General features: G+C 48.9%; 1 protein-coding gene across 5 annotated transcripts in view; it reads right to left on the bottom strand.

Annotated features, from left to right (window-relative positions):
* PAX5 (paired box 5) overlaps positions 1-25,581 on the bottom strand; it is a 199,846-nt gene that overhangs the window by 120,869 nt on the left and 53,396 nt on the right. For all 5 annotated transcript variants that reach the window (XM_010369966.2, XM_030919315.1, XM_030919312.1 and 2 more), the window contains one exon: positions 11,183-11,358. In XM_010369966.2, coding sequence (XP_010368268.1) covers positions 11,183-11,358 — 176 coding nt within the window. The remainder of the gene's footprint in view (positions 1-11,182; positions 11,359-25,581) is intronic.

The raw sequence follows: 25,581 nt of genomic DNA, 5'->3' as shown, positions 1-25,581 counted from the left end.
TTATTTCTAGAAAATTTATTTGATTCTCTTTCTAGTCTGTTTCTTCTTTTTTCATGGCATTTTATTCTTTTATAATGGTTTCTAGCCTTTTTCATCTCTTTAATCATTTTCTAATCTCTTTCAAATTGTGTTATCTTGGGTTCTTGGAATACTCATTTTCCTGATTATGTCTCCTAACTTTCCCTCATTTTCTTGGGTGGGTTGACATTTTTAAATTGTGAGCTTATTTAGTAGTTATTATTTATTCTGTAGGCATGTTGTACATACTAAATTGTGGAAGGATCCAGATGAAATTTTTTTATATGCATCTGCGAGGCATCTCAAGGATTTCACTAATACGCATCCAGTTTTTGTTATTTCTATTCTTGAATTTTTTAGAAAGTTTTGTTTTTCTCTGAGTCCCATGTAGAATCAAGTTTCCCTACTGCCTCCTTCAGCCTGTAGGTAAAACTTATCTCGTGCCCATTTCATGGAAAGTGCAGCCCTTGCCGGTTTCTAGTTTGTTGCAGGAGCTTTGGTTCCCACTCCCATATATCACACAATTCTAGGGCTACATCTTTTGTCTCAACATCAGCATCAAAACCCCAGCCCCTGTTCACTAGAGCCTATATTGAGAACGCATATCCTGGGCCACCAGGACATTAACTCATGCACTTAAAGTTCTGGTTTTGAGCTGCCTTTTAAGTTCCAACCGCTGAGGAGTTCCCTCTTTTTCTTTCCAAAAAAAAAAAAAAAATATATATATATATATATATATATATATAATGCTTTATTGTTTTATTTGATCCAATTGTTTGCAATAGGAGAGCCTACAATACTCAGACTTTGTTATAAGAACCAGAAATCTATGTTTTTTTTTAAATAATTCACAAAACAATAAATGTTTATTTTTATTGTTTTTTAAGAGTTTTGTAAGTAGCCAACTTCCTTAAGTCAAACTTCCGACACACCCTCAAAACAAACAGGGTGTGAGACCAGAATTATCTGTTCTTTTGTCCTTTTTTTTTTTTTTGAATTGCAAATATTGGATAGCCTTGTTTGAGGGGAAATATCTCTACTCAAAAGTCAATTCTCACACAGTACCTTTGGCTGCATCAATTGCTGTTACTTTATGCCACATAACACAGCACAGGTGGTCCATGTCACTGACATGTCATGTCTATAAAAATTTCTTGGATGAATGAATGAATAAATGAATGAAAGAACATCCCAGCAAGGGGCAGGCAGCTCTTTGACAATTCACTTGTAATCTTTAAATCCCACAAACACAGAATTTGCCTGTCATCAAAAAGAGTGGAACAGACAGAAGGAAAAACTGTAAACAAGTCAAAATAAAAATAAGTGATGGATTTCCCATTTGTCTTATCACTCACAGAATGTTAGAGCTGGAATGGATCTCAAGGATGACCCAGGGCAATCTCACACCCCAAATGCAAAAACCATGACCCAGAGTGACTAGCCCAGGAGCCATCACTAAAACCCAGAACCCCACGCTTTTCACTATGGCAGCTTGCCCAGGATTCCCTCGAACATCCCCCACCATTACAAAGCAGGAACGATTTTTATTGGGGAGCCGCCCTTGTGCTTGGTCCACAGGAAGACAGACTACTCAGCTGTTTAGAAAATATTTCACAAGCTACTTAGAAACAAATGGGCATCCCCAGGCAATATTCTTGGCAGCAAAGCAAGTGAAGAAGGCTGAGGTCCCGTAGAGTCCATGTAATTTTCATCCTTGGGTCACTTTGAGATGATGACAATAGAATAAATAGATTAAGGGAGAGTATGGCTGATCTAGAGGTACCCGGCACTTCTAGAGATCTAGGGAGCAACAATTCCACAATAATCCTTGTGACTATCTCATCCTGAAGGCAAAAGAGCGTACAAGTTAAATCTTAAGCAGTTCAGGGTTCAGGAAAGTATTTCTACCTCCTCTCCTCCTGCTGGGAACAACTGGGATGAGAAGCCCTGTCCCCTGCCTCCACCCTCTTATAGCTCCCTGCCATGGGAGGAGTCACTTATCTCAGTGGTCAGAGCCCAGGACATGCAGTGAGCTGTGCTTCCTGGTGGGTGGCATCACTGTGCCTTGTGGCTCAGAAGCCTTTCTCTGGAACTTCAAGCTTCTACATGCTTCAGGCTTCCCATAGGAAGGCCCAGTTAAGTCCCATCTCTTAGTTCCATCTTCCCCATCTGCAACTGGGTGGGTAAGCCAGGGAGGGTCTGCTCTACAGGGCAGTCAGATTGGGAAATAATGTACCAGAAGCTTCACTTAGGTCTCCTCTAAGGGGTGCTTAATTTAAAGCTAAGTGGTGCTGCCCAACTCAGGTTTTCAGAGCCCCTATAAATGGTTGGTAAGGTATGGTGTGAGTATTCAGGTACTTGTTCAGTACCCAAATCAGTATCTTGTCCATTTTCTCTAGGCTGGCAACCCTACAGAGGAAGAATAAGAAAGAAGATTCAAAGCTCCAACCAAACCCCAACTCTTCCTATCCACAAAAGCAGAGCCTTACAAATAGTGTGCCAAGATATCAAACCCTCTCAGCCTTTGGATGACCAGGGGACATGTGGGGAAGCTAAAGCCTGTAGGCTAGTTGCCTCTGGCCACGAGCATCCTGTTTATCCCAGTGTGTGATGCGAATTCTATGTGTACTATGGTAATTGGGAAGTCCTGAAAAAAAGCACATCCAGCCTACCATCTCCTTCTTTAATCTCTACAACATATGACTTCTCCCTCCTTCAAGTGCCCAAGTCCCTGCCTACCAGGCCCCCACCAGAGAAGTCAATGCAAACTACGAAATTCTTATTCTCATCAAGAGTTGAGCTGATGCAGTTGATGGTGACCACTGGAGGCACCTTCCTATAGACTGAACCTTTTCCACCTAAGGAGGACATTTTCCCAGGGGTACTCTTTGGGAGGCAGGAGGTCTCGAAGCCCCAAAACGTATCTTCCCCAAGCATCAAGTTGGAAAATCTAAGAAGAGCTACCCGAGAGGGTCTGGGATTTTTCTTAGTTAAGCTGGGCTATCAGAAAGGCTGCTTTCTTGAGCCGCATGGACACAGTAGCCCTGCCCCTGTAGAAATGCACTGATTAGCATGTGGGCGTCATACTTATCCATAAGACAAGCTCTATATAACCTACTGCAGGGCCTCTAAATGTACTACTGAGGACCGTGATCATTGCCTCACTGGTCTACCCACTGAAAGCCCATGTGAAAATTTCCTTCCACTCTAAATGTCAAAAAAAAAACAAAAAAAAAAAACAACAACCATGGCTTCCATTGAGGAATTGGACTCTTCTTCACTGGCGGACAATGAGAAGAACACAACTGATTGCATTTCCCATTTTGCTTTGACCATCAGGAAGCTCAGAATCAAATTCAAGCTAACTCTAGGAACTATGGGGGGCCTGGCTGGAGATTTGGAGGGTTGGTGGAGGGAAGTGGGAGGAGGTGGGGGGGGCAGAAGGGAAAGGAGAGAAGTCGTCCATGATGGGGCCACATTTCCTGGGCAATACTACAGACTGGAGAGAAGCCAGCCCCAGGCAACCATCTTCAGGGGTACAGCAATATCGCTTATACCCTAGCAACAGCCTCCTGGTCCCCCAGCCCTCCAAGTCTCTTCACAGCTGCAAGAATAATCTTCCACTCTGTGTTGGATTGGATCCTGATATTCCCTGATCTAAAATCTCACAGAGGCCTCTCTTTGCTCTCAAGATAATACAGTCCAAGGCCCTGGCCCCGGCACACAAGTTCCCTCGCATGTGGGGGGACTTACACGTCCCCTCCCACCTCACTAACTCACCACATACCACTTTCTGCCACTGTGTTAACCAGCCTACCCCTCCCCCATGGGACCTGGCCCTGAACTCCTGGGCAGAGGAGGCCAGATACCGTCTTGAGGCAGCAAGGCTGACAGCAGCCACCAGTATCCTGGCCCTGGCATCTTCACCAGAACCCCAGCCCTGCTCCATGCACTAGAGAAGCTGGAATCATCCAATGGCCTCCCAAGACCCTGCAGCCCCCACCCCTTTGCTGCTCAGGGCCATGGCTCCTGTGATGCAGACTGACCCTCTCTGTCCACCCTAGTGAGAATTCCTGGGGGAACTGCCCTCCAGTGCCCCTCCTGGTGCTTCAGTGTAAAAGATCTTCTCTACCCCTTCCCCTCTTCCCGCCAGACCCTTCTCATTCTTCTTATCTTAGAATCATTCTTTCAGGTTGGAAAGGTGTTGGCATTTAGATAATTAAGCCCTCTGGATTCTGAAACTTCTAAAACCACATATGTGAAAATGGATAGATTCTACTTGCATGCCTCCAGCAACGGGAAGCTCACTACTTAACAAGGAGGCCCATTCCACTGTCAGAAAGCTTGGGCTATTACTAAGTTATTTTAGCCTATCTTCTTCCTTGCTCACAACCTCAAGCCTTCTCTTCATCAGACCAAATGGCTCAAATTTCTCCAGTCATGCTTCCTAGGTAAGAATTTTCAGTTGGCTCTTCTGCACAAACTACTTTGTCTGCAAAGAAGGAGCCTAGCCCTGAGCACAGCCCTGTGAGGAGAGAGGCAGGGTGAGAGGAACAGAACCAGCTCAGAGGAGAATGGGACAGTCACCACCCTAGACTTCTGTTTATGCTTCCTGAGACCACACTGGTTCATGTGGCAGGGCTGGCACCTCCTAACTCATGCTCAGCTCCTTGCATGAGCAAATTGAACCCCCAGGTTGCATCTTCAGGAAACTATCCATCTCTAAGAGTCAGTGGGTAGCCTGTGCTGCAACTGGGGGTATCCCAGTGGCCGGGGCTCTGGAGCCAAGGATCTGGCTTATGATCTTGGCCCCACATTTACTGTGTGCCCTTAGCTAAGTCACCATACTCATCTCACCAAGCCTCAGCTGTTCTGTCTACACAATGGGGATGATGGGAGTTGTGACTTGGTAATGAGGTGGGGTAAGTGACGATCTTCTCAGAACAGAGCCAGGCACATCGTAAGCAATGAATACACAGTAGCTACAGCAATTACTACAGCAATCAATAAAACCCAGTGCATTTATGAGCTCAGATAAGAGACAAGTTGGTGCAGGCCGAATTGGTACAGGGTCAGTGAAGGTCTCACAGGGCAGGCAGGACTCCTCCAGGGCCTGGACAGGGTAGGTTTTAGAAACAGGCTGAAAGAATGTTCCAGGCAGGGAAACAGTGAGCAGCAGCTTACAGTGTGAGCCACAAAATTAAGAAAGTAATAACTGTAGTACCTGTCACCAAACGTGCTCAGAGCCTCACCTGGGATTCACACGTTCATGCACATACACACGCACACACATGCGCACGCCAGTCCTGGGAGAGCCAGGGCCATGAGCAGCAGCCCCCTTGGACACAGGAGCAGCCCAGCCTGTGTGGGCAGTGAAGGGTCAGGCCTGGCCACAGCCCAAGCATCTCGTGAGGAAGCAGAGGGACATGGGGATGGTGAAAGGGTGTGATGGGGATGAAGGTCTGGGGTTGGGGTTTCAAGTGGTGGGAAACCATGAGAGACTTTTATGGGAGGTAGGCTTCAAGAAGAAAGAGATCCAATGGTAGTCGCAGAAACAGGATGAGAGGCAAGAGGTCCCAGTGAAGATTGCTTCCAAGGTGAGCAGAATTATCCAGGCCACAGATCCCAGGCTCTGGGACACACTGCCCTCAAAGCAGTCACACCTCACCTCTGCGTTCCAGCCCTCTGCAGTTGGGGTTCCCTCCTGTTCCTCCACCCCACTGTACTTGACTTCCTTTCACTGCCCCCCATTTCAACTATCCAGGCCCCCTTGCAGCTCTCTGCCCACACCTCCATTCCTCCCTTTGCACAGTCCTTTGCCTGTGCTGCTCCTTCGGCCTAGAATGCTTTCTCCAGCCAGCCATCTGCTATCGCCACAGGGCTGCTTTCTGCCCTTCCCTCAAGGCACCTCCTCCAGGAAGCCTTCCTCTTTCTCAGCCTGGCCCACCTGTCTCCCCACCCCCTCCTCACCTTCTCCCCTCCTCATGGTGGGACACAGATCCACAATGAAGGAAAATGAGCTCCCTGAAGAAAAAAAGCACGTCCTCTTTCTCCCCCAGGTACCCAGCCGTTTTTCTGCCTCATGGTCGAGGTTCAGGCCATTCCTGATGACCAAGCTCAATCATGCTCAGAAGCACAAATCAGCCCCTTCCCAGGAACAGGATGCCCACAGGAGAAGGCAATGCTAGAATCCTGTTCGGCCTACCAGCCTGGAGAAGTGCCACCACTGAGAGGGCAAAGCAGCTGATGACAGCAGGAGGCATTTCTGGTGGCTATCTCTGTTAGACAAGGGACAGACCTTCTCCTGGTTTAACCCCCTGTGACCTTTGAACTTCCTGGGAGGTCAGCAGCACGTCCCCTTCCCCAGCTGTCTCTCTGTCTCTGGCCCAATGGGAGGGAGGGCCCTGGCCCGTTCCATTTTGCACCCGTATTGATCTGTTGGCAGCAATGGGCTGGATAATTAGCCAGGAATTAGGGTTTCTATTACAGCCAGGAGGCTGCTCCAGCTGATTTATCACCTGAATAATTTACTGTGATTGAAAGGAAATTAAAATGAACTCCATTTGACAACTGTGAGCTTTTATGGGCTTTAGTGAAGGCTCAAAAGCCAGATTAATAGCCTGGTGTTGGTTAATAGTCTGCCGAGAGTAAATACGGCAGGCTGTGCTCCACGGCCTTCCTGTGGCGGCCAGAGGGGGGACCCGCTGCCACCAGGAGCGCTGCGCCGACGACAACGTCAATGGGAGTTTTACTGAAACAGATTCCACTGCTGGAAACATACACACACACGCACGCACATACACGCGTGCGCACACACACACTCACCACCAGGAGCTTTATTTTCTTCTCTTCCTCCAACATGATTTTTACTCACTCCACGTGTAGGGAAAACAGAATTGCTTTTTCAAAAACCATTTTGAAAAGGAAGTGTTTCACCGCTCCAGGAGTGGTCAACATTAACCCCTTCCACCCACGGCAAAGGGTTTACTACGTTTCCCTATAAAAGCCAGCAGCCTGGGCCCACCCACCCAGGTAGATCCTGGCGGGAAAAGCTGCAAGGTGGGGCAGGCTCCAAGCTAACAGCAGTAACTGTCAGGACTCCTGCCTGGCCCCAATGAGGAATGTTCTTCCCATGGGGGACAGGGTGGGAGGATCTGGGAGGATGTGGCCTCTCCAAACCTATGGCAAATTCTGAGAGTTCTGGCAGACTCTGACCGCAATAGGCCAGGTCTGGAAATCAACCAGCCAGAAAACTGGCCCCTGGAATCGTCCTGGACCTGGAGGCCCATGGAACCATCTTGCAGGAGATGAAGACAGAAGACCCTGAGATGAGATTAGCTCCGCGGTTCAACAATCTCAGAAACTCCCTGAGTAAACAATCTGAAAAAAAAGTTCCAATCTGTATAATGGGGCTCCCAAATCGTGCCCAGCCTGTTTGGCAGGCATTTGCCTTGGGGGTCCAATGAGAGGATGGATGTGAACTGAACGCTATGGTGTACAGGTGAGGAGGATCACTGTTGTCATGTTCGGTTTCAGTTGTTGCTGCTGCTCTTCTTGTTGTCGTCATCAAAATCATGATTACTCCTACCATAGATATGGAAACTGAGGTCCAGAAAAATAGTGACTTGCTCAGCAGGGCAGAGCCAGGACTCAAATCAAGCTTCCTGACCCCAAGGTCAGTAAGTGCTCTTTCTTCCCCACCAAGCTGCTCAACGAAAGTGACAGCAAGGCCCCCATCCAGGGCACTAGGCCACAGAGACACAAACTGAGACAGCTCGATTTGCTCGAAAATGGAAGAGAAAACCAGCCTCCGCGGCCAGCACCTGAGGCCCCCTTCCTGTCACCACTGCCATGCCATGCTGGGGCTCACAGGCAAGGCCTGTGGAACAGTCACCTCTCAGAGAGCTAGCATGAGGGGCCCAAGGAACCTTTACCCTTGACGCACATCCCTTCCCAGCCTGCGGCCCCTTGCTTGGGCGTCATTTGTCCTAAGTGATTGGGAATCGGGCACGAGGGTATGTCATTCATAGTCCAGTGCCTGTGTGTGTGTGCAGGGCAGCCCTACCGCCTCACCTTCCATCTCTCCTCATTAAGACACATTACAGGAAGGTGAAGCAGATTAACCAGAAAACACTGGGTCAGTCATTATCCCGCCACACAGTTCGCCTGCAGTCACCGCCTCAGAGCGCACAGTCAGAGACAGGCCTGCAGGCATGCCCGCTCATTCTGAAGGACACTGAAGATGTTGAGTCCTCACAGAGTTTGTAATCAGGTCTCCTCCCTATCAGACCCCATCTCTCCATGAGCCTATGGGACCTGTCCTTCAAGCCTCCCATCCAACACTGCCCCCTCAGTGCCATTGTCCATAATGCTCCCAACCCAGGTAACATCCCCCCTTTCTGGCTGACACCTCATCAGGACCCTCTGAACAGTTTCTCTTGTCCTGTGGGTTCTGAGTCCACAGCACGCTGCCCTTGTGAGACTGGGCAGAGCTGATGAGCACCTGGCACTGTGCCTGGCTGTCAGCCCACGTTCAGGGAAGAAGTTAGAGGAGTGGCACGTGAGCAGGTGAGTGAGTGAATCCATGGGCGGCTTCCAGACCACTCAGGGATGAGGCCCTGCAGGCTACATGGTCTTCCTGGGCACTGTGAGCTAAAGGAGCTATGGTGCAGATTCTGAGTCTCCATGACAGTCATGTGAAACACAGAGGGAGTCTCGCACCGAGTGTCTGCATTAATTAGGGGTTCTTAGAAACATTTGTGCTGCAGAAGCCAGGTGGAGTGCAGAGGCCTGGATCCCTTCTCTTCCCCACTCACTTGCTGGGTGATCTCAGACATGCCCTGTCCTCTCTCTGGGCCTTTAAAAAAACAAGAGGATTGAAATCTTGCCTCTGTGGTTCCTGTTACCCCTAAAATTACATGATCTCGTCAGCCAGTAGAAGATAAACTTTCTGGCCAGGCACGGTGGCTCACGCCTGTAATCCCAGCACTTTGGGAGGCCAAAGTGGGTGGATCACCTGAGGTCCGGAGTTCAAGACCAGCCTGGCCAACATGGTGAAACCCCGTCTCTACTAAAAACACAAAAAAATTAGCCGGGCATGGTGTCAGCCACCTGTAACCACACCTGTAACCCCAGGAGGCTGAGGCAGGAGAATCACTTGAACCCAGGAGGTGGAGGTTGTAATGAACTGGGATGGCACCACTGCACTCCAGCCTGGGCAACAACAGCGAAACTCCATCTCAAAAAAAAAAAAGAAGAAGATAAACTTTCTTCCACATTCTGGAGGGAAGGACAGGCCTCATCCAGGAAGGTTCCCTGATCGAGTCCCCTCTCACTCTCTTCCCGTGTCGGAGAAAATGTGCCTTCTGCCCTCTCTCAGAAGGGCTCTGAGCAGAGCGGGGAGGGTGCTTGTGATGGAAACAGACTCTCCTCCCTGAAGCCCGGGATTTAGAGTGTGTGGGGGCGGCTATGCCCAGCAGCATAACCGTGTCCTACCCAGCAGAGGCATCACTCGACTTGTAGGAGAAAGACTAAAATCCTCACCCCAGTCTACAAGACCAGGCCCACCTCCCCAGCATCACCCTCCGCCCGTCCCTGAGCCACAGCCACGCCCGCTCTCTCCGTTCCTCATTCCTGCCACCTCCCTCTCAACTCAGGGCCTTTGCACTTGCTGTCCCCTCTGCCAGACACTTTCCCTCCACCCCCACACCCCTTCTCCTTGCTCCACCCAAACCCTTCAGGCTCAGCATAAATGCCTTTCCCCCAGGAGGCCACTGTGGCTCAGCCTTTCCTTTAGGCTCTCAGAGAACCTCAGACACCTCCTCCTCAGCACCAAGCACACCTGTAACCCATGACCCTTCAGGAAATTCTTTTATTGGGATTCTTCCGCAAGTCTGTAAGCTCCCTGAGGGGAGGTCCAAGCCCATCTTGTTCACTGATGTGACCTGGTGCATGGCTCCATGGCTTGTACAAAGTAGACACTCATCATATTTGTTAGGTGAATGCATGTCTTGCAGGACGGCCTTAGGCAAGTTGCTCTGCTTCTCTGGACCTCGGTTTTACCCTCTGAAAACAAAGTGGCTAGAAGATCTGCAAGAGCTCTCACAGAAACTGCTCAGACACAGACAGACTGTCATAGACAGGTGGCCCCAGAGGCCCTGCTCGTCCCTCACCACCCACGGTTCTCTCCAGCACCTCGTCTCTCCATGGGAGCTGTGCAGGGAGCCTACACTATTTGGAATGACTTTTTGGAGAAAATTCAGAAGCATCCTCTAATTAGCATTTAGTGGAAGCTCGGTGCCGCCAGTTCTCACCACTAGTACCAGCGAGGAAAGTGCTAGGGAAAGTTATTGTCTGTAGGGTCTCTCTGATTGGCCCACCAGGTGGGAGCTCTTGGCAGTCCAGAGCCATGTCTAGCCTGCAAGGTTACCTGTCAAGCCCGTGGTGCACACTGGGTGTCAGGAAATAGTCTTATGAATTGAATCTGGTACTTCAGGGACGTTAGTTAGGCCTCAGGAACCTCTCACTGGGCCGAGCCTTGTGATCCCATCTCTATAGTCACAGGTAGTGACTACTCTGCCCAGGGTATAGCAGACAGCTAGTCAGCAGGGCTGGCCCTCCTGCTTTCTCCCTCTCTTGTAAATAACCCAGGTGGGAGTTTGTGCAATGAGACATTTCTTTATCTCCAGACTTTTGGATTCAGTCACTAAAAGCATGACAGGGCAACCTGGTGAGAGGGCAGACAGTGGGATACCCGCCTGCTCCGTCATTCCATTGTTCACAGCCAGTGAGTCCCCAGGCCACGTGCTGGTTACATATTTCCACCATCACCCTGACTGACAAGATAATGACCCAAGACCACCTTACGTGTCCTGGAAGATCATCACACCCTTCTGTCCAAAGAGTCCTTAGAAAGGACACGAAGAGCAGCCAGAGAAGTCACCCACCCCCCGGCTGGCCAGCGACTGGAGCCCCAGACAAGCCCTCCCGAACTCGTGGGATGTAGTGACTGCCCAAGTTTGGCCAAGAACACTGAAGAGACCTCTCTGAGAAGAACCTGGTGTGCCCCCACCCACACCCCCCTGCCAGATGACTCTGCCTTCAGGAAAGTGGCTGGGCCGGTGTGGCAGTGGCAGGTGTGGCGGGCATGCATCACGGGGCATACCTGTTCAGGCTTGATGGGCTCTGTGGTGGTGAAGATGTCTGAGTAGTGCTGCCTCTCAAACACGCGGTCCAGCACCTCCAGCTGCTGCTGTGTGAACAAGTCTCCCCGCATCTGCTTCCGGAGGAAATCTCTGCCTGGAAGTGAGTGGCCGTTCGGCACCGGAGACTCCTGAATACCTTTGATGAGCAGGAGAGAGGAAGGGTGAATGGAGGTTATACACGTTGCTAAAGAAAGACAGGTCAGACCCTAAGACTACCAAGAGGACCTAACCCCAACTCCCTCCCGACCAGAGAAGACACCAGCAGGGGCTCAGGTAAGGCACCACCTTGCCCAAGGTCACCTGCTTGGTAAATGCAGGGCCAGCCTCCCGCAGCCATGTGCCAGGGACTGTGCAAAGTCCTTTTGACATGCATCATCTCATCTAATCCTCATGATGACCTTCAAAGTAGGTTATTCTCCCCACTTTGCAGATGAGAAGATGGAGACCTAGAGAGATTTATTGGTTTGCCTGAGGATTTGAGCTTGGGTTGACCCGCAGGCCTAGTCATCAGGTGCTCCTGCCCCTCCTGTCCTAAAGACACTCCTGGGAGCTACAGTTTTTCCCAGAGTTGGGATCCTTACCCTGGACATTTGCTACCACATCATGCGATTGGTCAGTGAAACACTGTGCTAGGAAGACTGTAGGAAAACGGGACTCTCATACAATTCTGGTGGAAGTGGTAACAACGCCTGTGCTAGACAAGGCGACAAATCTATCCAAACCATAAATGCACATTCCCTTCAATAGAGCGATTGCACTTCTGGGAATTTATTTTACAGCTCAACTTACACATGTGAGAAGTGATGTATGTACAAGGTTCTTGTAGCAAAAGACTGGAAACAACCCGAGAGTTTATTTGGGGGCGGGGGTTGGTGAACGCAGCCAGGCATACTTGCATAATGGAAAACTGTGCAGCAGCAGAAAGGAATGAGGCTTCCTTCTGTGAATTGATATGAAAAGATCTTCAAGATACATTGTTATGTTAAAAAATAAAAAACAAGGTACAGCACAGCATGTATAATGTACAACCTTTTGTGTAAAAAGGAAAAAAAATAAGACTATGTGCAATGTAGATCTCTCCAAAGGATATATGAGAGACATTTACAGTAGTTGCTCATTCAGGGAGGTAGGAAGTGAGTGAATGGAGGTGAGGGGGAGAGACTTTTCACGGCATGTTTTTCTTTGGTTTGGTTTGGTTTCAGAAGTTTAAATGTACTGCCTATTACAAAATGTAAATTAAGTAAGTATAAGATTAAATTCCCTCTGTGTTCTGTATTGTTAGCTATTCACACTGTAACAGTCTCTGGTGATGATGGTTACATGTCAAAAAAAAATTATGAATTATCAATAAAGAAACAAATGTGATGAAATATCTTCTGTTGAGTCTCAAGCTTGAACTGTTCAAAATAAAATCAAGCACAGAGGGCAAATGTTTCCAGCGAGCACATGGCCTCGGGGGTACATCATTCCCCAGGGCTCTCTGGGACCACATTGCTCACACAAGGCTGACCAGAGGCTTTTTGAAACCCAGGCCCAGAGGTGAGGCATCTGGGACATCTTCCTGCAGTCAGGAAGCCCTGGGGAAAACCAGCATGGGTCTGCTCTCATGCTAAAAGGTGCCCTTACTCAAGGCCTTGTCTGACCCCCGCCCCCACCAGCACACTCCTGCCCTAGACTGGACTTCATCCGTCATGGCCAGCTCCCATTCATGTGAGGAATGAGGCCAGACTAAGGAGCATGAAGCAATGGGATGTGGTGTCACCAAGACTCAGCCAAAAGTCAGTGCTTCCTCAACTGTACTTATCTGGAGACAACTGCAATGCAGGGCTGACATTTGAACAAAGATAGCAGCTTTGCGTTTTGGCCTTTCCGATCCCCTGTAGAAGCCAACAGGCTCAGAGGACCCAGCATCCTCTATAGGAAGGGCCTTCAGAGGCAGCTCACGAGCCCTCTGAGAAAATGGATTCCCCACTAATTTTGATCCAAGAGGATACTGTAGGCTGGGCCACAGCCTGAGTCACCAGATGTTCCCACATGTGGGCCAAGGCAGAAGTTGGTCTCTCTGACCAACGTTCCCCAGCCTGAAGCCTAGGCCCCTCCTCTAGCAGCCTGTGACCCTGGCCTTCCACAAGACAGGTGCCTGCTCCTGCCCAGAGGACATCATCCTCAAAGACCCTTCTCCCATCATGGCCCATCCCCACAGGGACCATTCCCACAAGGTCACCAAGACTAGCAGGTATGGGAGCTCATGGCCCAGTCTGTCTGCCCTGCAGTGTTCGTCCATTGGTCAGCACCCACCAAATGATTCTTTTCTCAAAGGTTCTCTGCACACACATGCACACGCACATGCACACCAGGAAAGACGGCTCAGTTTTTCCTACTCAGCTGTGGCTCTGCCCAGTCATCCTGGTCCTAGTCACTCCTGTGAAAGCATGATGTTGGCCTTGGTCCCCAGTGCACCCCCAAGTTCCTCCCTGTCAGAAGGGGCACGTCACTTTCAAAAAGCTTCTCCCTCCACCAGCTTCGGTTATACTTCCCAGCCCGGACCCTGCCAGCCAGGCCCAAAACTCTTAGTGAAGCCTCCTTCCTGTCAGTCATCTCCTAACGACTCCTGCCGATGCCTAGCTCTATCCCCAGCAGGGCAGTGCCCAGCTTCTCCGGCCCACCCAGGCTGCTCCATCAGACCCCCTCAACTCTGCCCCTCTAGGGGGCCTCTCCCAGCCAGCCAGGCCATCCTCCCAGAAACATCCTCAGGCTTGATCCCTCTCCCACGGGACTCATGGGCCAGGCTCTTTCCGCAGCTCAGAGCCCAAAGCTCAGAGATCCATTCTGATCCACTGAGGGCCCCTGCGGGCAAGGTCACTGTCTGGTCAACCAGTAGAGCCCAGCACAGAGTAAAGGCTCAGGGCACACAGGCCCTCAAGTGTACACACAGCGGGTGTTAGGAGACCCTCCCCCGAGGACACCACACAGACTCTGAGCACAGGCAGCCTTGCTGGACCCGCGCCCCTCTCTGCAGAGTCTCCCCAGAAGCGAACTGGCTGCATCTTGCTCTGTTTCTTTGAGAGTCAGCCACAGCCCCTGTCAACTGAGTCTGTAAGCATATCCAGGCTGCCAGGCACAGTGGCTCATGCCTGTAATTCCAGCACCTGGGAGGCTGAGGCAGATAGACTTTCCTGGAAGGGCTGTGAGCTGGGCAGAGCCCACCTCTCTGGGCATTCACCCTGTCCCACGATTGCCCTCACCACTCTTGCCCCACCAGCACCTCGCTTGCTGTCTTTACTAGGGAAATAAAGGCAATAGTGTCTGTCATTTCCTTAAGAAGGCTTCGGACACTCCAAAACACATAATCAGTTATTCATTGGTTTAACAAATATTGACAAAATATTTACTCTGTATCAGGTAATATTTTTTAAGTAAATACATTTTTAAAATAAACAAAAACAGGGGATACAGTGATGACCAAGACAAACCTCTCTCTCTACAATCTAGAGAGGGCAGCCCGCTTTAGTCAAGTAATCACACGAATAAACATAGGATTACAAACAACTGTGACTGATGCTAGCGTGAAAAGAGAGCATAAAAATATATTTATGTGACCAGGTGTAATGGGGAGGGGAGTGGCCTCCTGTGGGAGGAGTCAGGGAAGTCTCCAAGAGGAATTGCATGGAACAGTGAGGAGTGACCAGGGAAAGGGGGTGGGGCAGAGAGGGTGCCAGACCGAGGAGACAAAGGGCCCGTACAAAGGCCCTGAGAGAAGGGGGTGAAAGGAACAGAGGGAGAGAGGGAAAAGGCCCCAGGAGAATCTGGAGAGGCTGGGAGGGATTGAGCCAGACAACCCCAGAGGCCAGAGAGAGGATCTGAGCCCTGCTGCAGGAGTCTTGAGGAGATACGGGAAGTGCTGGGGAAACATGTGCCCTCCACATTTCTCAGTCCCAGGGCCCAAATCGCTCGTTCCTTTAGGTCAGGGCATGCTTTCTAAACTCAGCTCCCAAGCCTCCTCTTTTGGTAGAAACTAGGGGCTGGCGGAAGTAGGAGCTTGCATTTGTGGGTGTTTGAAGGTGATACGCTGATTGGCCTGTTAAGCCGCAGGTGATCCACTGTGCCCGTATGGAATGGAAACTATCTCCCACGGACACAGGCATTGTTTTTCAGACAGACACAGCCAGAAGGCACACATGTCTCCTCCTCCAGGATTCCTTCCTTCATGCTCCAGCCGGTCCTCCAGCTCCTGTTCTTAGGGCTCTGACCACTTTCTCCCTTATCTTAGAAACCACGCCCCCTGGACCCTTCACTCCCACATGTGCTATGAGCTACCTTCGGGGGAAAGGTGGGAGGTAATTCATCTCTCTCTCCTCCAAAGCGAATATCTGTGGAATAAATGAACGAATTGGTACTACCTGTGACTAGTGTGACATGCACCATCACTCTGCATGTCTGGTCTGAAAATGTCAGGATCCCTCCATCTGACCTCACTCATTCATCATTCTTCCCTCCACCAAGCTTAGTGAGTGCTAATGCCAGGGACACAGTGATGGGCAAAAGCTGACCCAGCCATCGTCCTCATGGAGTTATGTCCAGAGGAGGTGGCAAACAGTAATTGAAAATAATCAGACCAGTAAAGGTGCAAGTATCAACCAAGGTAAGTACTCTGAAGGAAAAGCGCATGGTCCTAAGAGGTCAGGGACCCTCTGTCCTGCCTCTGGTGTGGCACACAGTGGGTCCTCAGTGAGAATGAATGAACAAACAGATTATACGCTCAGAGACAGCTGCAAAAATGAACACCCCAAATCAGCCCCTGCACAAGGGCAGGTCTGAACCTCCAGGCCTCCGGTGTAAGCTTCCGTAGCATTTCTCATCTGCACCGTGAAGATGCTGTCTGACTTAATTGGAGAATGTGGTCTTAGAGGCAGGCTACAGAAATGCTCAGACCCATTTTATTCCAGGGAGAAAAGTCTGAACTCACAATATGAATGGTACGCTTAAATATATGGACAGACATGGGTGAAAGTACAAAGGTATACAGGGGGCATGGTATCTTTAAATCTTTTTTTTCTACTCCAAATCAAATAATATGTAATAGACCCAGTGCTGGGTTTAGTCAACCATGGCTCGTAGAATTAACATTCTGGAAGCTAGCTTCAGGGGAGCAAGGGGCAGGAAGCCCCGTCTCTGGGAGCAAAGAAATGCTGGCTTTAAATTTCAGGTTAAACCAATGTTATTCACAACCCAGCTTTGAAGCTAAAAGCTTTACACAATCGGGGTCTAGTCACGCAAAAAGGGAGGAAGCAAAATAGCCTCAGATTCCCATCTGTCAAGAGAAAGCTGTCTCTTGTGTGTCTTAAAAGATCATAAACCCATTGCATTTTCTTCAGAGCACAGCAGATTCAGGGGTTTTGCATTTTTCTTGGAGGGTTCTGGTTTGTTTCTTTAAAAATTATCATGCACCTTATGTCTGTAGACACTCACTGGGAGGAAAAATATAAAAACAAACATGAATCTCTGAAATCCCTTCTAGCATCATGGCTTTTGGGATGTAACCCCATCTGGGGGCTGAAGAGCCCCAGGAAAGGAGGCTAGAGCCACCAGGTCAGCCTCCAGCCTTTCTCAGAGTCCAGTTCCTCTGCAGAACCCAGGCCTAGGCCAGAGCCCTTATACAGCTTCCTTCATCCTCACAGCTACTCCTTAGCATGGCAGGGCAGTAGCAGGGCCCAGTGGGAAAAGGGTTGGGAGCCAGCAGTCCTGGCTTCTAGTCCCAGCTCTGCCCTTACTTGCTGTGTGGGCCCAGGCAAGTTCCTCTCCCTCTGAGCCTCAGAGGCACCAATAGTAAGCTAAGGTAGCTGAGTTGATCATTTCTAACCCCTTTCTCCACCAAAATCCACCTGGATTTTGTCTGCTAAGTAGTATTAAATGACCATTGACTTATTTTCCCATTTTGGTTGTTGTGCAGTCTTTATAGGGGACTCCCTGGCTGTAATCCATCCCACCCTAAGAGACTGCCTGAGCCAACCGAGAGGATCCCATTCTCTTGAATGAGCACTCATGTGACGAGAGGCCTGTTGGTTGGGGCAGTGGGAGTGCTGGGGGAAAGTCAGAGACAGGAATAACTCTCCTTTTTCTTCACAGGAATATATCTACTCTTAAACTGTTTGAAACTATGAAAATAGACTGGGCACGGTGGCTCATGCCTGTAATCCCAGCACTTTGGGAGGCCGAGGCAGGCGAATCACTTGAGGTCAGGAGTTCAAGACCAGCCTGGCCAACATGGTGAAACCCCTGCTCTACTAAAAATACAAAAATTAGCCGGGTGTGGTAGTGGGCGCCCCTAATCTCAGCTACTCAGGAGGCTGAGGCACGAGAATCTCTTGAACCCAGGAGACGGAGTTTGCAGTGAGCCAAGATTGCACCATTGCACTCCAGCCTGGGCAATAGAGCAAGATTCAGTCTCAAAAAAAAGGAAAGAAAGAAAGAAAAGAAAAGAAGAAACTGTGAGAATAACTCCCAGATCCCATTCCTGTTTTATGCACTACAACACCCCCACCTTACCCCAGGGTCCAGGGCTGTCTCTAGATGAGCCCAGTTTGCTGCTTGTAACCACAGGCCTCTGGCACTGCCTCTACTCCTAGACTTGCCTCCCTTGTGAGGATGCGGGACAGAGCAGGTCCTGATGGGTCATCTGCCACAGGAGTACAGAGCTGGGGTGACTGGCAAGATGAACTGATGTGACTTGGGGCATTTTTCCAGTTGGGGTCAAGTGAGCCCAAAGAGCTTGGAGCTGGCATCTTCAGGTGGCTGCAATGGCTAATTCTCAAAACAACCTATAAAGCAGAGATCCACCAAATTCAGACCATGCTAATTTGTAACTTTAAATAATTATTTCAGGCTGAGAGCAGTGGTTCCTGCCTATAATCCCAGCACTTTGGGAGGCCACGGTGGGAGGATCATTTGAGGCCAGGAGTTCAAGACCAGCCTTGGCAACATGTTGAGATCCCCATCGCTACAAAAAAATAAAAATAAAAAGTGGCTGGGTGTGGTGGCTCATACCTGTAATCCCAGAACTTTGGGAGGCCAAGGTGGGCAGATCACCTGAGGTCAGGAGTTCAAGACCAGCCTGGCCAACATGGTAAAACCCTGTCTCTACTAAAAATACAAAAATTAGCCATGCACACCTGCATGTAGTAGGTGCACACCTGCAGCTACTCGGGAGGCTGAAGCAAGAGAATCACTTGAACCCAGGAGGCAGAGGTTTTGGTGAGACAGGATCATGCCATTGCACTGCAGCCTGGGCAACACAGTAAGACTCTGTCTCAAAAATAACAATAATAATAAAATTAAGAAGTTAGCCAGGGTGTAGTGGTGCAGGCCTGTAGTCCCAGCTACTTGAGAGGCTGAGGCAAGAGGATTGCTAGATCCCAGGAGTTCAAGGCTTCAGTGAGCTATAGTGGCACCACTGCACGTTAGCCTGTGTAACAGAACAAGACTCTGTCTCTTAAAAAAAAAATAATAATTTTTTAAAAGGGCTAGGAAGCCAGGGGATTTGTTCTGGGACTATGTTAGCAAAACTCCTTGTGCAAGATTGGGAGAGCATCGTCTGTCCCTAGCAAAGAACGAAGTGGGGCTGACAGAGATAACAGGGTTGCAAAGCTCCCCACACCCCCTGTTCTCACCCCGGAGAGAGCGCTGTTCAGTGCCAGGCACTGAGCCACGTTATTTGTGCATTCTTCAGTTTCTTTGACCCTCAGAACATCTCTATGAAGTATGTATTCTTATTCCATTTTACAGATGAGAAAACTGAGGCTCAGAGAGCTTGAGTCACTGAGGTCACTCAGCTCAAAGTGGCAATGCTGGGATTTGTACCTAGGTCTCTTATCTGCAGATCCAGCACTCGGGACACCTCCCTTTATTCTTCCTGTCAGCTGCTAAGACGAAAGCCCTCAGTCCCCTCATCTGTAAACTGAAAGTAACAGTATGCAGGACAACTCGTGGGGCTTTTGTGAGGATTAAATGAGATAATCTCCATGACACTTTAACACGGCGCCTGGCACAGAGTTGAGTGTCCAAATAATGCTAGCTGCTGTCACCCTCATTTTCATCAAGAAAACCCTTTCAAGGCTCCCTGGGGACAAAGCCTGAGCCCCTGAGGCCTCGACGACCTGCCCCTCTAGTCAGGGTCACCCCCCACTTCACCCCACAAAGCCACCCCAGCAGGCTGTTTGTTAGCCCTCACGTGTTCCTTCACCACTGCTCCCCAGTGCCCCCAGACATTCTGCACCCTCTGCTGGCATCCGTTCCCTCCTGCCCAGCAAGACTCAGTCTAAAAACTGCCTCCTCTCTGAAGCCTGCCTCCAAATCCAAAGGCTGAATTCACCACCCTTTCTTCTGGGTCTCCTCAGCATGTTCCACAGGCCACCACTATGGCCTGGATTTTACTCTTCACAAACCATCCTGTGAACTCAGTCCTCCTGGAATCTCCACTTTACAGTTAAGGAAGCTGGCACAGAGAGATGACGTAATTTGCCCAAGATAACACAGTAGAGCACTCGCACAGCTCCTACATGTGCTAAAGTGAAGTTGAGCACTGTGGCAGACCCGCTACAGAACACTGGGGAAGCCTGGGCACTCCGAACTCATGTGGGCCCAGGTTCAAATCCCAGCACTCTGTCTCTCACAAGCCCATGATATTTGAGCAACTTCTTTAACTGCTCTAATCCTCAATTTTCTTATCTGTAGAATGGAATAATAATAGTGTCTGGAGTTGATGAGAGAATTTAATGAGAATACATGTAAAATACTTAGCATAACTCAGTAGTATGCGCTCAATAAACATGAGCTGTTTCTAGACTTAGTATTTTTTTCCCTGCTAAAGTATGAGCTGAGGGCAGCGCCCCGTCTCATTTACCTCAAGCATAGGAGATGCTAATCAATGTTTGTTGACTGAATGATTATGCTAGAACGGCTTGTATGGCTCAGAAGTCAGCACTAGGACAGTCGCTGGTATCGTCGGAGAACTCAGGAGTGACCTCTATTATATCAGTGATCTCAGAGGAGGAAAAAGTGAAACAACTAAGAGTTTATGTCCCACCTACTTCTAAGACAGATTTGAGGCTGTTCATAAAATTTTGAACTAGAGTGGATGATAAACTACTAAAACTCAGTTGAGCTCTAAGCAACCTGGCAGCATATACCAAAAGGAAAATGCAGCAAGTCATATATTGCTCCGAGTCCAACAACAACAACAAAACGCTGTTCACAGACTCAAGCTCAGACTCATTACAGAGCTTCGATTGTCTGCATCGTGCTGCTTGGGGTGCTTAGAGTGACCTGGAGATGACTAACAACAGGGAGGGGGGTCCTGGAGGAGGGACAATAAGAGCCAGGACTGGGAAACAAGGTGCCAAGGTAAGAGATGGGATTCTAGCTACAGGTAATCAGGTTAAGTTGGCAAATGCTTCTAGGACATCTACTATGAGCTGGGCCCCATGCTGGGGATGAGGGTGGCTGGGCTGGAAATGTCCCTTGGTAGCCCGGAACAAAAATCTATGTTCTGAGTCATTTTCTAAATCCTGTCCTAAACTGGGGCTGCAGACTGAGAAAAATCAAGGTGGCATGGAGAAAGATTCCATTGAAACTACCATTATTCAACCATTAGTTTCACTCAATCTTTCTTCTCGGAGAAGGAAAACGCGAAATTGTAAAATTGCCAAATACGTTCAGGTTTGACCAGAGTGAATCTGATTGTGCCGGGTGTTACCCAATGAGTCATAGGCTGTCAGTGTGGGAAAGGCCCCAAGGGCTGGTGATTCCACATTCGAGGATGGCAAAGGGGAGGCCAGACAGCAAAGGGATCTGTCAGGGGCCAGACAGCAGATTCAAGGTAAGCTTGGACATGAGGCTTCTGACTCCTGCCTCAAGCATCCTGGATCCGTTGATCCCTGAGCAACATACAGGTATCTGGCCCTGGGCTTCCCACCAGAGCTACAGAGAGCTTCAAGTCTTAGCCCCCATCTCCTAGTGGAGGACGAAGACAAGTGAATAATTGCAATGCAGTACAATAAGTGCTAGGAGCCTAAGAAGCAGACACAGCCCTAGGAGCCTAATGGAAGTGGCCAGACCCTATTCAGAGCTCACTCTGTGAGACACTGTTCTAAGCACCTTTCCTATTGGATCCTCACAAAAACCCTAAGATGTCAAGTCTGTTATTGCTTCCTCCCATTTTATAGATGAGGAAACTGAGGCAGGGGGTTAAACAACTTGCCTAGTCACAGGATCTAAAGATTGGGGAGTGGGGGGAAGGAAGGAAAAAAAAAGAGTAACCTGCCCAAGATCACACAGCTAAGAAGTGGAGAAGCTAGGGTCCAAACTCAAGCAGTCTGGTTCCACACTCACTCACTCCACTTAATCCAGACTAAGGGCAAGTGTAGCCCAAGAACAGCCCCCTGGAAAAGATGTAGCCTGAGTCTTTTTTTGTTTGTTTTTTTGGGGTTTTTTTGGGGGATGGAGTCTCACCCTGTTGTCCAGTCTGGATGTGCAATGGCACCATCTTGGCTCACTGCAACTCTGCCTCCCAGGTTCAAGCAATTCTCCTGCCTCAGCCTCCCTAGTAGCTGGGACTACAAGTATGCGCCACCACACCTGACTAATTTTTTGCATTTTAAGTAGAGACCGGGTTTCACCATGATGGTCAGACTGGCCTCCCAAAGTGCTGGGATAACAGGCATGAACCACTGCGTCCAGGCTTACCCTGAATCTTAAGGACAGAGTTAGCCAAAGAAATGCCCAGGGAAGAGGAACTGCATTCCAACCAGAGGGAACAGCATCTGCGACAGCCTGGAGGCACAGAAAGCATGGTGCAGGGGAACGGCTATAATTCAGCATGATTAGAATTCAGGAGTTGCAGGAGGGGAAAGGGGGCGAAGTGTGAGAGGCTCTTTCCTCTCTGTCGAGCTGTTCAGCATCACTATCCATTATCCAGAACCTAATATACACTCTGATATACAAACAGTGCAAATACATTATTGAAGCTTTCATGGTGTTGGTATGAAGAGATGGGATTTCTTTGTGCTAAAATGAATCAAGACGACCTCAAACAAGAGGCAGAAAGGAAGTAATACCTGATGCATTGCCACAGGGCAAGTCTGTTCTCTCTAATCCACACTGTCCAAGTCCATTACCTCGTACAGTAGTCCCTAATTACCCCGCCTTACAGAGGGATATGCACACTAATTAGAAAGGATGTTAACCGCCATAGTGAAAATATTCTGAAGGAAATGAAATATTACTGGGAGCAAAAGGGTGATTTGTTTCTGTGAATTGTGCTTTTAAATGAGATCAAAGAATGCGAAAGGCTTCGTTTTAATTATACCTGGAAGGACTGCTGCATACATCCCGTTTATGGCCTTCATGCACACAGCAGTCTGTCTCCCATCCCCCACTGCACAGAAATAAATAAATAAATAAAAGGGCTTAAAAATCATATTTACTCTGATATCTTTGCATTACCCCCATTTGAGTTTTTAAATTACCGTCTGTATTTTTTTCCCAAGGACGATATAACTAAAAAGAAGGTTTGTATTTGAAGTGTATCTATCTGATCATTGCACAAATGTTTTCAGGAGAAATCACTATATTTCTCCAAGATGGGTATGGGTTTTGTCAAAGATCAAAGTGAGAGGGAGGAAAAAAAAAGATAAATCATCAGAGATCCAAAAATACTTTTCATTTGGAGAAGATATCAGGCCATTTCGATGGGGCTGATGGAGTCCCTGTTCTGTCTCCATTACCCGCAGCAGGCAGCCCCAGCCAGGAGCCAACCACCAAGATTATATTCCCCATAAGATGGTCCCCGATATCTCTCTATATATATATGATCTTCAACCTCTATTGATTGACCAATTTCACAAGCAAAGACTGGTGAAATGAAGCTGAAATGAACATCATGCTTTAACTCATTGAACCTATCAGGCCTGAGTTAATCTCGCTGTCCACTGTCTCTGATAGAATTCAATTGATCAGCCATGTTTCGGTGATAGCACCATTTCACCGGCTTATTGCTTCTGCATTTCAGAGCTTGACCTGTTAGATGTACTCGGACTGGCTTCACTCCTCTTGGATACACAGAGATCAGCCTCTGTCTGCCAACGTGTGTCATCTCCTGTCCCAGTTGAAAAGAACTCAAGAGGCTTTTGTGTATGTCTGTGGTGTGTTTTTCCACCAAATACACACACAGGAATGGTGGATTTATGAGGGCGTGGAACTGAACAAGCACCACTTATAAGAAGGGCTCTTCATTATTCAGAGAAGCACCATTATTTCCCTCTCCTGTAGTTAAATTGACTTGTTTGGGCTCTGTACCCTATATGGGCATATTCTTGTATTACACTGGCAAGTGTGCATGCCTAGACATCTGAAAAAGATAACAGCAACAAAATAATAACAATCGCACCCCTCAAATACATATTCCTGTGGAACATGAAACATTCATCAGCTTATCTGATTCTCATGATAATCTCAGGAGATGGGCAGAAGATTACGATTCCATTTTGCAGATGAGAAAATGGGCTCAGAAAGGGAACGTGGCCTGCCCAGGGTCACATGGCAGAGTGATCAGGCCAGGTGAGACTGAGAGCCCTGGTGTCTCAACTCCTCACTGCCTTGTACCCCAATGAGGCCAATCTCCAGGCAATTTCAGAATTACCGAGCCATTTTGGACAAATCGCTTTGTCCCCAGCTCACTGGATGAAAGAAACATCCCCAAAATTCATATCAGAGAATTCTGAAGCTTGGAGTGGATTCCAAGCCTGTCGGCAGTTCCTTGTGCAACTTGGAAACTGAGGCTCAGAAGGCAATAAACTGTTGCCCCAAATCACCAAGATACTCAGCAGACTAACAGAGACTTGAACTTGGGTCTCAGCTCAAGACTTTTTCCACTTTCTCTCAATGCCTCCCTAATTTATGTCAAAACAATGAGCTCCTATCGACAGAGAGGACTTCATTCTCTACTGTCAACATGGCCCAATGCACTGCTATGGTTCCTTCGTGGCATTTAATTTAATTTTCCCAACTCCAAGCCAAGACTATGCTTAGGGAAATCAGGAAAGCGGCTTGCCCTGGTGGCTGCCTGAGGGAGGTGGCTCTTGGAGGCACAAGGCTGAGCCCAGCATGAGAGTCTCTGGAGGAGGCCAGGGCAATGACAGTTTGCAAATAAGCTTTGCATCTGCTCAGAGCTGGCAGAGTCTGCAAACACACTAATGGACTTTTCCTCTGCCTGCAGGGAGTTGGGGAGAAGCCATAAATAAAGCAGGTGCCTCTGGGGGGAGCCATTGCCGAAGCCAGAGACCAGGCTGGGGATTAGGAGCTGGTTGAGGGTTGGGGGAGGGGCTTTGGGCCACCCACTGCACTGCATTGCACTGCCTCTCAGACAAAATAACAACCCATCTACCAGCAACCCCAATTCCCACATCCCAGATTCCCCAGTCTCTGTTCCAGTCAGTCCCTTGTCTGATGATATCAATACATTCACAATTCCAGACACAGAAGGGTTAGGGGAGGAGGGTCATATGGTCTAATCTGGCTACAGTGTAGAGACCCTGTTGGAGGGAGATGAGACTGAGGTCCAGGGTCGAGTAGAAGCCCTCAGCCAGGACAGAGCTAATGGTCAGAATGGCTACCCAGAGAAGGGGGTAGGTTTGGGAGGTGATTAGGAGGGAAGGTATGCTGGAGTGAGTGACTCACTGGAGGAAGGGGAAGAAATGTGCCTCTGAAGTTCCGTGTTGGAGGTTCTAGGCTGCCATCTACTCCCACTCTGAGCAAAACCCACAGCCCCTCACAGCTTACCAGGCCTTACTGGTACCAATCCGGGTACCCACCCTGCAATCCCACCTTTCTGACCTCGTTTCCTCCCACTCTTTCCCCGCTTATTCTGCTCCCACCACACTCGCCTCCTTAGGGTTCCACAGTCATGCCAAGCTCACTTGGCCTTGAGGTCTTTGCACTTGCTGTTTCCTCTCTCTGGAAACTTCCTCCCCTAGATATTTGCCTGGCTCACTCCTCCCTCCATTAAGGCCTCTGCTCAAACGTCAGCTCATCATTAGAACCACCCTCCAAAAACAGCAAAGGCTCCCGCTCAGCCCTGCTTCATTCCCTGTCTCCTCACCTAGCTTTGTTTTCCTCCAGAGCATTGAACAGCATACTGCTTATTTTCCTTATTTAGTTATTGTCTTTCCTCCTTAGAATGTCACTCATGTGGGCAAACATTTTTGTCTGTCTTGTTCATTGCTGTGTTCCCAGCAACTAGGACAACCCCTAGCACACATAGCAGGAGCACGATAAATACTTATAGAGTGAATTTCACTGAAACTGG

This window comes from Rhinopithecus roxellana, chromosome 16 (assembly GCF_007565055.1).
Source record: "Rhinopithecus roxellana isolate Shanxi Qingling chromosome 16, ASM756505v1, whole genome shotgun sequence".
NCBI classification, from domain to species: domain Eukaryota; kingdom Metazoa; phylum Chordata; class Mammalia; order Primates; family Cercopithecidae; genus Rhinopithecus; species Rhinopithecus roxellana.
This window is presented reverse-complemented; position numbering and strand designations above follow the sequence as displayed.